General features: G+C 36.0%; 1 protein-coding gene across 1 annotated transcript in view; it reads left to right on the forward strand.

Moving 5' to 3' along the window:
• The window catches only part of LOC150088829 (uncharacterized), a 247,355-nt gene that overhangs the window by 154,749 nt on the left and 78,448 nt on the right, over positions 1–14,158 (forward strand). The window contains exons 23-24 of the mRNA XM_090370333.1: positions 4,390–4,497; positions 13,353–13,481. Of these exons, the coding sequence (XP_090226459.1) occupies positions 4,390–4,497; positions 13,353–13,481 (237 nt within the window). The remainder of the gene's footprint in view (positions 1–4,389; positions 4,498–13,352; positions 13,482–14,158) is intronic.

A 14,158-nucleotide genomic window follows, 5' to 3' on the forward strand; every position in this document is an offset into this window, starting at 1 on the left:
AAGGCAAGGGTCCGAGCGTCAGCAGGAAAAGGTCTTGCTGACAGTGTTTTGGGATGAGAAAGGCGTAATAATGACTGATTACCTGCCAAAAGGTAGAACAATTACAGGTGCCTCTTATGGCAACTTACTCACAAAATTACAGGAGAAAATCAAAACATGTAGGTGTGGCATGCAGTCCAAAGGTCTGAGAATGCTTCAAGACAATGCCCCAGTTCACACTTCTGAAATTGCAACAACACAAGCGTCCACTTGTGGATATAAAATACTGCCCCATCCAGCCTACTCACCCGATCTTGCACTATTGGTCTTCTTCTTTCCTTCCCTGAAATCATTTCTTTGGGGGACCCACTTCCCTGACGATGAGACACTCATTTCTGCAACAGAGTCATGGTTCAAAGACCAACCTCACCACTTCTACAAAAACGGTATCCGTAGCCTCATCCATCGATGAGAAAAATGTGTAAATCTGCACGGTGGCTATGTAGAGAAGGACTAAAACCTGTGCCAAGAATCAACAGGCTAGTACCTCTGCAGCTAAGTCAGGGCAATTCTTTATTGAACCACCCTCTTATTTCTGAGATTGTAGGTCTCACCATGGCAGAATAGCGAGACCTGCAATTGTCTTTATAACAAATACAATAAGAATTAATCATTCAGTGTGGTACACCTGTAGAAGCATGAGTTAATTTTAAAATTGATCCTTTACTCATTGGTGGTTCCTGTTTTTTCCAAGATGGGCATAAACATTAAAAATGATCTTCTTAGCCTTGCTACTAATAGTTTTATGTGTAAACATCATGTTCTTGCACATTTATACCATGACCTTCCTCAAGATGAAATTCATAATTCATAATAGGTCCATCGAGTACCAGAATTGGTAAGTGATAAACCATTTCAGTATGTATGTTTTAAAAGTCCTTGAATGTATGTGTCATATGGTACAAACCTGTATTATAATTTTTTGGTATTTGTTAATAAAAAGGTGGAGTTGATTTTGCTGAGATACAATGTCATAGAATATATCTATGAAATTTAAATGCTACAGGTGCAAAAACACACACAAAAGGATAAGGCAGTCCTATGCATTTAAAAAAATATATTAATGTCATGGCCTGAATTTTTGCAGAATTATAATTTTTGGGATAAACTTTTAAAAGGAGGTTGTTTCGGGGTACAGAAATCCATGGATTAAAGGAAGGAGCTGAAAAGTTAGTTTTGAAAGTTTTTGGAGTTGAACTATGAATAAATGCAGGTAGATTCCAACACAATTTTGACTGATTTGGAGGACAATGACAAAATCCAGGATTCAAATTTGGAAGAACAGCATTCATTGAAATATCTGGATGTTGATGAGGAGTTTGAACACAGACTAGGATTTTCAAAAAGCTTTATTGGGAGTATTACCTCATGTAAAATTGTTTCCATATTGAAGTTAATAGTTTAGAAGAAAAGCAACATGTCTTAGATATAATTTGTGTGTGTGTGTGTGTGAGAGAGAGAGAGAGAGAGAGAGAGAGAGAGAGAGAGAGAGAGAGAGAGAGAGAAGAAAAGAATAATAATAATAATACTTGGAAGGTAGAATAATAGGGATGAATGGATGGAAAGTTTGTAGATTGTTTGTTTGTATAATACCTGAATACACTGTCATTCAAGATAAATAATCATGCAAGATAAAAACCAATATCAACAGTGTAGTCACTGAACTAAAAAAAAAATAATAATAAAAAAAATAAAGAGACAGATGTTATGACTTTAGAGAAGCTCACTGTATGTATTAGCATCACTGATGACAGACATACGGAGAGGTGGTAGTTTATGTGCTAGATTTCTTGTCAGCATGTGGTTGAGAGTGGATGAAAACTTTTTAGAAAATCGATTATAATTTTATTGTTTAGCACACTGATTCAAGAAGGAACAGTGTTTACAGTACAGTTCCTGTTAATGACATAATTAGCCAATATTACAAAATAATAATTTGCATATTGGGAATTAGCCACTAAAAACTTTAGATTGGTTAAGATGGAAAAGTGATTCTCCTCCCATGCATGCAATAGATTAGCTGATGCTAGTTTCCTTGTGGTGGCAAGTAAGGTAGTGAACTGGGGCCATGATTACTTTTAGGGAGAGGCTGAGTAACATCTGATGATCTGTTTTAGTTTACAAGTGCAGGTGAAGTGAAGTGCTGACATGAAGAAAGTCTGGCAGTTCTCTCTAAGGTCAAACACACAAGGAATTACATTATGTTGAGAAAAATATGAGAGTGGAAGGCATTCACATTATGGGAGCTTCTGATATCACTGAAATTATGTTATCAAAAGGAATCTTATATCTGTTGTTCTTGACAGTGGACTAAAGGAGATTAAATTCAGCATTGAGGATAGAGTTTAATAGATGCTGAGAATATTATAGAATCTGATAAAATCCACTTGGGTATTTGGTGAGTGATTAGGAGAATTTACATTTCTGTTAATGTCTGATATTGATTTTGAGAAGAGAATCCTTGCATCTGTAGAAGCAATGTTCAAAACCAATACTGTGCCATTAGTTTCAAGTCAGTCTTAACGTTGCAACTTCCTTTGCTTGAATCCAATTAAACCATTACTGGATAGTACACTGATGTGCAAAACTTAAGGACCAACACTATTTCTAAAGGTTACAACCACAAAATCAAATGAAACAGCCTGTGGCGATTTGCATAACTGTGGCCGTTCAGTAAAAATCTGGTGCACATGCAAAAATTTGAATGGTGATGAGAGGGCTCACATAAACAGATAAAAGCAGCGGGTCAGCAGTTATGTGCAAATTACCGAATGGTGAGCACGATTGTTACAGACGTTCAATTGGTTTCATACAGTGCTACAGACAACGAAATGGCCAGTAGACAACGTCTGGATGACTTTACCTGTGGTTGAAGAATTGGGAAGCTCGAGAAAGGTCAAAGTGCAAGGAGTGTTGCTGCAGACTTCAGTATTGCCCATAGCATTGTCTCACATGCGTGGTCGGCCTTCAGAATGACAAGTACAGCTGTTTGAAGGACCAGTGGTGGTCATCCACGAAAAACAACGCCCAATGATGACTGCTATATACTCCTACAGGCCAAGTAGGACTGACAACAGGATCCATTGCAAACCAGCTGCACAGGATGCAGGATATCGTGGTTTACTGTGGCCAGGCGACTCCACAAAGATGTACTGTTGTGGACAGTATGCTGTGTCCCTTTAACACCTGCCCATCAGAGACACTGTTTACAGTGGTGCATTGAACACAAGAACTGAACAGTAGTGCAGTGGGGTAAGGTACTCTTTACTGATGAGAGTAGATTCAGTCTCAGCAGCGATTCTGGATGTCAGCTAATCTGGCGATAGGTTGGCACACGGTATCGCCCTGCAAACATCACTGAAAGGGATTGATATGGCGGTTGAGGTGTTCCTGCCTGGGGAGGCATTATCTTGGATGGACGTACACAACTCCAGATACTGGAAAGTGGTACTGTAACTGGTGCATGCTACTGTACCGAGGTAATCCTTCCCTATGTGCGTCTGTTCCAAGGTGCCATTGGCCCCGAGTTCATGTTTATGGATGATAATGCCACACCCAATCACACTGCAGCTGTTGATATGCTTTTGGAAAGTGGACATTGTTTGTATGGATTGGCCTGCCCGTTCTACCGATCTAAATCTCATCGAACACATATGGGACGCTCTGGGGAGACGCCTAGCGGCATGTCCACACCCACCAGAAAATCTTCACCAGCTGAAGATGGCGCTAATAGAGGAATGGATGATGTTACTGCAAGAACTTATCAAAACATTGTTCTAAGTATGGACAGGTGGTGTAAAGCCTGCATTGACATTAGGGATGGTCATATCTCCTACTGAGCACCACCTCTTCCCTTTGTTCCATCTTTGGCAGTGATGCATCTGTATCATGGCAGCCAGTGCTATGTTGCCATCCTTGAATAAAGTCCTCCTGTACCGTTTTGTTTCCATTGTTATGTCAGTGTTGTTTCCTTCATCATTTCTGTACCTCACAAGGTTCCTTTGGTATGCTTTCCCCATATCCAGCCACTCCTATGAGAAGCTACAGGTGAAACCTGACTGGTCCTTTAGTTTTGCACACCAGTGTAGAAATCTTAGAAAAAATTCCCTAAGGGTTTGAATGGGAATTGAACTCAAGCTCAGATTTGGCATCTTCAAGGAGCAATGCATTCTCTTTCTTTTGGGTAGATCCAAAATTAAAGTTAGTTTTAAAAATGTTTGTTTAATAAGATTCTTAAAATTGTTTATTTAATAATCCTGCTTGTTATTTTTATAATCTCTTGTTTAATCTTGGTAATTTTGCTTAAAATTTTCACTTGATTGTTGTTATGACATCAATTTTCTTGGTTAGGTGTCTTGTGGAAGCCATCATAGTTCTTTGGTAACAGAAAATGGAGAACTCTATACTTGGGGCAGGAATATGGATGGCCAACTTGGCAATGGTACACGAAGAGAACAGGTATGGTTCATGTAACTTTTATTAGTGTTATTTACTAGTTTCCCATTAAGTTCCTTAACACTTGAAAAAACCTTGACCAAGACAGGATTCAGTGTGTGGGCTTTTCTGTGTGAGCAGAATTTTTTCAAATGGTGTATGTGATATAATTCAATGTTTGATGGTGATAGACTTGTTTGGAAATGTCGAATTTACTATGAGTGTGTTGAAACTCTCTTAGCATTGTAAAGTTGCATTCTTGCAAATTTAACTTATACTCAGTCATTTTTGACTTATCTATTAAAGGATAGCATGTTTTAATAATGATCATGATAGCATTACAGTTTTTGTGCAGCTTTTACCAAAGATATTGCAAAAAATTTTATGTTAGTGGGGTATCTCTAAAAGAACCGACTAATTTTCATAAAGAAAAAAATCTATATTCTTAAATAAAGGTAACATGTACACCTAAACCTCTTTTTACCCGATAGATACGTTCCTAAAAATTACGCGTACAAAGAATTCACGTAAAAAGAACTACTGACTTCATAGAAAAAAGTGAAGATTGGTTCCAAACCTGAAATATAAGCAAAATAATGAAAAAAACAAACATTAAATTCATTAGGATCTTAAGATTTTCATTTACATTTCATGGAGAACACACATACATATAATGAATTTTAATAACTTTAAAAAAAACATATTCATTTCAGTTGTTTGCTAAGGATTCTATAAAAAAATTATGTTATTCGCTATCAGTTTCTGACAATAAATGTGAAAGCTTTCATTTCGTGAGACTGTAATATCACTAGAACTACTAGATATGGTATTATCGTCATCGACTTCCACCTCAACTTGTGGAATTCTTCTTGTCATGCCTTGAACAAAAGTACCACTGGTTGTTTCAGTAGTTTTAGGCATGAACTCAGTTATTAATCGCTGTGTTGATGGTTTAGATAAGTCGTAATATAATTCTCTGTATGAAGACATTAACAACTTAAGCTCACGTGAAAACTTCCCAGCACGTTCTTCATTTGGATCATGTCGGGCAAAATAATTGCCTAAATTACTGGCCAGTTTAAGACCTTCTTTAATTATATCAGCAATAAAAATAGGATTATCTTGATCATTATCATCAACTTCTTCGCTTTCAGGAGTCTAAGAAACAATCTTCACTATTTCGTCTTTGCTAAGAGGTTTATCAATTAACAATTCTTTGATATCTGCTGACGTAAGATCATCGAATCCTTCTCCGCCAATTTCACACGCCAAACTTATTATATTAGGGAATTCTGCAGTATGATTGAACCAGAGCATTCTCTTTAACACATGCGGGCCAAATAGCATTCCAGTATGCATTCATAGTTTCTGGTCTCAATTCAGATAATGAAAATCGAACCTGATCAATACAATCCATAATTGAAAATTTTTTCCACACATCCATAACTGACAGTGTTTCATCATCATTTAGCTTGTTCAAAATGAACTGAAATGTTCATCTGACCTAATATGTTTTAAAAATTAGTATTACTAATTTAGTATTTAGTATTTATAAATTAGTATTTATTCGTATTACTAATACTAATACTAATAAAAAGTCGAAATTATACCCTGATCTAGAGGTTGTAGCAATGATGTGGTATTGGGCAGCAGAAAACAAAATTGCACATTTGGGTGTTCTATGGCAGGATGACTGGGTGCATTATCAAGAATCAAAAGCACTTTAAATTCGAGAAACTTGTCATTCAAATAGCGTCTAACTTCTGGCACAAAATATTTGTGGAACCACTCAGTGAAAATATCAATGGTCACCTAAGCTTTTTTGTTGGCCATCCAATGAACTGGCAATTTTTGAAAATCTGTGCCTTTCATTGGCTGTGGTCTTAATGATCGATTTATGAGCAGTGGTTTTAACATCCAATCTCCTAAAGCGTTCGAACAAAATAGGAGTGTTATGCGATCCTTTGCTGCTTTAAACCCACTAACAGTTTTTTGCATTTTTGATATGTAAGTTCTATTTGGCATTTTTTTCCAGAAAAGGCCAGTTTCATCCATATTCCAAACTTGTTCACGAGTGTAACCTCCATCTTCAATTATTTTAGCAAGTTTTTGTGGAAATGCTTTAGCAGCTGTTTCATCAGCAGAAGCCGTTTCACCTTTAATTTTTATATTATGAAGAGCATGTCTTTTAATAAACTTAGCCAGCCAACCATTGCTTGCATGAAATTTATATTTTTTCCTCGATTGAGATGAAGTACAGTGGATTCCGGTTATTTGGGCCAGCCGTTTATTTGGGGCAAATCTTAAAAAACAGAAACCATTCGAGAAAATAGCCAGGGTTTACTTGGCTTAATTGGGACAGCATGCTGTTTAATCGGGGCAGGAGACCGCAGCACTGGAATTTACCCTACGATTGTCTCCGACGGTACCACGTGGTTCGGTCGAAATTCTGGAGGTCACAACCATAAAACAATAAAAACAATTAGCAGTCACCTGTTTATTGGGCTTTTCTGTTAGTGAAATCTATCATAAACGGACAGTAAACTCGATCTTATTGAATTTGCGATAATACTAACAGCTGGAATTCTGTAGGTTATTATGGTGAAATGTGTTTACACTTCCATGAAATCTTCAATCATATAAAAAAATTAATTTTCAGCTCTTCTCTTCATTCCTATTTTTAAAGCTTTGTAACTTGTTATTCCGTTCTCACTTGCACTTATCGTGTTACTTGCAATTTGTGTGTGCCATGTTCTTTGCTATTGATTGCTTATCTTTTTACTGTTTTAAATTTTAACCCTCACCCACAAATGTCAGTGAACAGAAATGTCAACTAGGTCGTGTGTACATATTACAGTATGTATTAATTATTCCGATTATCACATATATTCTTCCGATTTTCACATATCATTAATTTTTTTAATTGGTAAGGTAATAAAGGGTAAATTTGTGCTTAATATATCTTTGCTTTTATAGCCTGTGGATAATATTCCTTCTATTTTCCCTAATTAGAATTGCTGTTTAATAGAATTAAAATTCAATTCACAAACATGATCACAATGACCGGCGGTTACTGCACATCGTATAGTGAACGTTACTTTACTATGTTGAGTTCGTCGTAACGTGATTTGATTGTACAGTGAACCAATTGTAAAGGGGGGGGATACATTGTATTTTTAACTATTTACGTGAAACTTCGGATAATTGGGGCAGCCACTTAATTGGGTCAAAATGCACTAGTCCCGATGTGTCCCAAATAACCGGAATGGACTGTATCTGACTGCAGTTTTTTAATCTGTTCATAAAATCTCAATGCTGATTGCTTGTTGGAATTTCCGTCAACTGGCATTTTTTTTGTACATTATCTTCTATCCACATCACTAAAGCTTTTTCAGCCTTTTCTAAAACATCTCTTGTGTATGATGATAATTTAGCGCTCGATTTTGTACCAGAACGTACCACTTTTCTAATAGCCTCTTCAGTTTTCTTTATATATATCTGATAGTTGATTCGTGGACTCCAAAATGCTTACCCACAGCCGTCGCACCTTCCTCAGTTTGAAGACAATCTAAAATTTGAATTTTTTTATCCAAGGAAACAGCTTTCCTTATTTTTTTGGTTATCGGCAGCATCATGCGAGGGCTGCATTAAAATCTTCGGTTAATAAAATGAAAGTTTGAAAATTACATACAATGTAGCTTACCATTTATTATTTCTTGGCAAAATTATTAATTTTGTAACGCGACTTTTATTTTGATTTCACTTAAAAAATGCAAATGCAAAAAATGTGGTAACTGTGTTATCTACTCAAACACCAAATTCAAACTGCTTTTTTATGCGCAGTCAGTTATGTAATTTGGGAAATTCCCAATAAATGAAATTTGTAAGAATTTTCAAAGTTGATATGAGAAACCGAATTCAAACTGCAAACAACTGCTGTTTTTTTTTGTTTATCCACAGTCAGTTATGTAATTTGGGGAATTTAGAATTTTCTTAATTGAAACAAGAATGCAATTCTACAAAATTCTCAGAAATTTCTTGAATTACGGATTTTTTCCTAACTTAGACTTTAGGATGATCGCGTAAAAGAATAAAAATTGCGTAAAAAAAATTATTTTTGATATCCCAATTCGCTTAACTCCGAATTCGTGTAAAAAATATTTGCATAAAAAGAGGTTTAGGCGTACATACAGATAGTTCCCACTTTACGAGTTCCCAGGTTTATGAGTTTTATTTTATTTTTTTATCAAGTATCAATAAAATCAAAAATACAAATATTAATTGCAAAAAATGAATGTTAAACATTCATAAATATTGCATTTCAAACCGTGTGCGTAGCTATATGATACAGTGTACCCCGCTTTATGATATTAATCCATTCCAAAGACACCATCGTATCATGAAAATATCGTAATGTGAACCCATTGTTTTTCAACAAAATAACACATTGTTTTTTGGTAATTCGTTCCACAACCTCGGAAGTTGAAATTTTCGCTACATAACTCTCTAAAAGGTCGTTTTTATAGTGTAGATTGTATTAGTTACCAATTCAAATCATTAAAATGGACTATACTTTCATCATTATCATATGTTCTGTTATAAAAACCAATTTTGAATGGCTTTGTGATATTTTTCTAAAGCACATTTCTGGAGGTCACTGCCATAAAACAATAAAAACAATTTTCACTTTCTGTTTATTGGGCTTTTCTTCTCTTCATTCCTTTTTTTTTTTTTTTTAAGCTTCGTAAACTTGTTACTCTCTGCAAATTGTGTTAGTTGCAATTTGTGGGTTCCATTAAAAAATGCTTATGCATGCTATTGATATTTAAAAAGAAGAGAGAAGATTATCTTGGAAATAAACGCCTCTTGAAGCATTTCTGAAGAAGACTCCTCCTTGTGCAACAAATCAACGAGTGCCGAGCCAATAATGAGTGATCAACTAGTGTGCATTTAGTCAATGATGATAGTGAAGAATAAACATTCTTTTAACATTTGTAATTCATAAATAATTTCTCTATTATTATAAATTTGGATAAATCAATTAATGTTTTTATTGTTTAAATATAAACTAATTAGCTAACTAATTTCATTGTTGATAATGTAATACCTATTTTTAACATTGTCTATGGGAAATAAATTCCCAATTTACGAGTTTTTGCTTTACGAGCACGTGCTAGGAATGAATTAATGAGGATAGTGGCAGAGAAGAAGAATGTATGGGATGCATATAAAGTATCAGGCGAAAAGAAGCCTATGGCAGGTATAAACTAGTCTGTAATCAAATCACAAAGGAGGTTAGGCAGGCGAAGGCAGATTATGAGAAATCTTAGGCAAAGGATGCAGAGAAAAACAGCAAGGAGTTCTTTACTTATGTAAACTCTAGAAGGAAAGGGATGAATCAGATTGGACCACTTAACACAGATGGATTGACTGTTGATGATCATGCTCAGGTAGCTGATAAATTGAATGAGTATTTTGCATCTACATTCACACATGAGGAGTTATTCAATGAGGGGAGTGCTAGAAGTTTATCAAATGCTAACAGGGAGCTAAGTGATTTTGTAATAACTGAGAGCAAAGTGGAGGAGAAATTGTTGAAGTTAAACATAAGGAAGGCACCTGAGGTGGACGGGATCTATCCAGTTATATTAGAGGCAGCAAAGGAAGTAAGCAAACCCTTAGCCATAATTATGAGAGCATCCTTGGACTCAGGGGAGGTCCCCATGGACTGGAGGTGTGCAAATGTATCACCAATTCACGAAGGAGGTTCAAAAGGTGACACAAGTAACTACAGACCTGTTAGTTTAACTTGTGTTGCGGGGAAAATAATGGAATCACTGGTTAAAGAAGCATTGCAGGATCATCTAGACATGACTGCAGTAATAGTTATTACACAGCATGGGTTTGTCAAAGGGAGGTCTTGTCTGACCAATTTGATTGCTTACTATGATGTGGTCACAAAGGAACTGAATGCCAAAAATAATTTTGATATCATATACTTGAATTTCAGGAACGTTTTTGATACTGTTTCACATGGAAACTACTGTACAAATTGGAGAGGTATGGCATCAAGGGTAAGCTGCTACAATGGATAAAAGGATAGTTGAGTGGGAGACAACAGAGAGTGGTAATCAGTGGACACTGCTCTTCGTCGACAAATGTTATATGTTATTTATTAATGATATTGATGAAGGTACATCAGGTTTAATGTCCATGTTTGCAGATGATAGAAAGGTTGGCAGGGTTGTTAATGACAGTATGCTACTCCAACTGGATCTAGATAAGTTGGGAAAATGGGCTGAGAAGTGGCAACTGGAGTTTAACATTGACAAATGCAAAGTACTGCATATGGGTAGCAATAACTGAAGAGAAACGTACCAACTGGGTAGTACTACACTCAGGGAAGAGGAAAGAAAAAGATCTGGGGGTAATTGTGCAGCCAAATATGAAGTTCGCTGAGCAGTGCAGACGGGTTGCTAGGGCAGGTCATAGAGTCTTGTCAATGATATATAGGAATTTTGCTAGCAGGGACAGGATGATAATCCTGTTATACAAGGCAATGGTCAGGCCACACCTAGCGTACTGTGTGCAGGTCTGGAGGCGTCATTTCAGGAAGGATGTAGAGTTGCTCAAACAAGTACAAAGAAGGGCAACAAGATTGGTGTGGGGAACAAAGGGATGCTCTTACCAAGAAAGGCTTAAGTTCTGCAAATTGCAGCGCATGGAGAGTAGGAACCTGCGAAGTGATCTGATTGAGGTGTATAAGGCCTTGAATGGGTTGAGCAAGCTGAATGCTGATGGGATTCTTCGTCTTGCTCAGACTAAGAACCTGAGGGGAGCACAGTTTCAAATTGAGGAATGATAGTTGTAGAATAGATGTGAGGAAATTTGCGTTTAGCCTGCGGGTAGTTGATTGGTGGAACAGGTTTCCATCTTTTGTTGTGGAAGCTAATAGCCTAAATAAATTGAAGGCTGAGCTGGACAGGTATTTCGAATGAACAGAGGGGTGAAGTGGAAGTGTTTTTTTTGGCTAATGCTGCATAAGCTTGCTTTCTTGCATCATATGCCTTTACTAATGCTAAATTTCCGTGGCCTGTGCAGCCTGCAGGGCCCAGGTCTGGATTCTTTTTTTTTTTTTTTTTACAAATCATTATCCAATTTTATTATTTGTGATTTTGTTGCATAATTTCTTTAATATCTTTGTAATAACAGTCTTATCACTTGTAATAACAGTGTTTATCACTTGTAATAACAGTGTTTATAGGTCCGGGCCCCAAACCTGATTTGACCGCATACTTTGTTTATGTATTTTAGCTTTTATCAGTATTTTCGGCCCCTTTGTGGTGTAGCTTGCGTGCGGACAGTGGGCACATCACGTGGACATATATTATGCTGCATGCACTTGTTGCACAAGCCACCCATTACGTTGAATTCGTGTGTGTTAGTTGAGTCAGTCACTCAACTAACAATTAAGGTAGTGCAATTTTGTTTTATTTTATGTCGGTAAACGTGTGTCCTCATCACTCGTGTCGTGAATGAAGTTGTTGAAAGTATATTTTCTTTTTCTGTCTGATTTTCATATTTTCGTCAAAGGTAAACTTATAAATATGCAATATTATAATTATTATTAAAATAATTTTAATAATGTATTTTAAACCTTAGGTTGTGTTTGTTCTTGTTCAACCCTTCATTATGAATTACCACCGAAGCATGGTCTTACAAGTTCGAAATACCACCATCGACATTGAAGTAACAAATCTTTCTAGTCTTTTGACAGATTTGAAAAAGATTAGGAATAGTTTGGAGGCAATCCTAAATGAATACAAGCTCGTAGCTGTAAATATAAGTATGCAGACTGAATTTTCAGATCACCGACAAAGGAAGAGGAAAAGAAATGCTGAAGAATGGACAATAACACCAACTGAAGTATTCAAGTTTAATGTTCTTTTAGACAGTGTTATTGGTAACATGACAACTCAATTTGATGCAGCAAAAGAAATAAACATTGCATTCAGTTTGCTGTGGTTATTTCACAACTTGAATGAGGTAGAAATTCGAGAAAATGCAAGAAAACTACAAAACAAATACGAAGATGATATTAGCGAGCAGTTTTCTGAAGAACTAATACATCTGAAATCGATATATGATGCAAATATATAGTTGCTCAATAAAATAAAACATCTGAATCTTGAACCACTATTTCTCAATATTGTTATTGCTTTAAGGTTGTTTTGTACAATACCAGTGACTGTGGCTCAAGCAAGAATGATCTTTTAGTTGCCTATCAAGGATTAAAAATGTGTTACAGTCAACAATGGGTCAAAACCGACTTTCATCTTTGGGCTTATTATCAGTCGAGGTGGAGCTAGCCCAACACTGTGATTTTTCAAAAGTAATAGATTTATTTTCAAGTCATAAGGCTCGCAAAGCACCTTTGTGATTTAGTCTAAATTCAAGACTCAAGCTGTGATTTTTTGACTTTGTGATCTGATGTGATAGTTTATCGAGATTAACCTTATTATACAAGTGGAAATTTTTTGTTAAACAACTATTATTTTGTATTTACCCAATATTGTATCACTATTATTCAATTTTCGTATTATTATATTACAGAAAAAATAAAGAACAATTTCTATCTACACGCAGTTTTTTTTTTCTATCATCGGGCCTGGAATTATTGTTTTCCCGGGGCTCGGGCCAGCTCTCAGCAGCCCTGATCTAGAATTCCATTATCAGGGCCGCCGAGAGCAGCCCTGATTACGGAATTTATAGAATAGATTAGGAAGATATTTATAAAATATAAATTGGGAATTCCTAACTGTACAGTTGTGTTAAGTAGATCATTGTGTAATGAAAATTAACAAAAAAAATTGTTTCAGAAAGTGCCATCTCTCTTGCTTCCATTAAATGACAAAACAGTTACTGCTGTTGGATGTGGTGCAGATTTCAGCGTTGCTTTGGACTCAACAGGAAGGATCTGGGGATGGGGACAAAATGATGGAGGTCAGGTAAGTGAAACTGAATTTGCAAAATAAGACAAATCATATATGCATTTGCTTTTCTCCAACATGTAATGGGATGCATCATATTTGTGCTGGTCCATTTCCAGAGGTCACATGGCTGATAAGTTTTATGTACTCCACAAAACTAGTAGCACTAGTTTTGTGGAGTATATAAAAGATGATAGTTTTTGGATCAACTACTATCAGAAAGATGCATAGCATATGAGATGTATCAGTCAGCTTGTCATTTCATGTCTCCAATCAGCATCTCGTAGAGTGGAAGCAATGGACATTGCAATAGTAGAAGAGATAAATATGAAATAATGAATTATTTCACACTATCCATGCATCACATGAATGCACTTGCATGTAGTGTAAGCCTAAGGAATAGTTTCATGCAGATTACATTATATCTGTAGTGAGTTGTAGTTTTAATGGTCTAGGCTTGTTTAACACTGGTTTTTGTGAAGTTAATTACATAACATGCCAGCACCTACATGAAATTGTATAACATTATACAATTTCATGTAGCCATTGCCTTACACATTGCCTGTGAATTTGGCAAGGAGAAAAGTCATGCTGGAAAACAGTTTTCAGTTTCCTGAAAGTGGTCTCTGATAACAGGCAGAACAATATTATTAAAAGTACCATTTACAAATTTAAATATCACTGGTTCCCATCTG

This window comes from Mastigoproctus giganteus, chromosome 3, assembly GCF_048544385.1.
Source record: "Mastigoproctus giganteus isolate SK-2022 chromosome 3, ASM4854438v1, whole genome shotgun sequence".
NCBI classification, from domain to species: Eukaryota; Metazoa; Arthropoda; class Arachnida; order Uropygi; family Thelyphonidae; genus Mastigoproctus; species Mastigoproctus giganteus.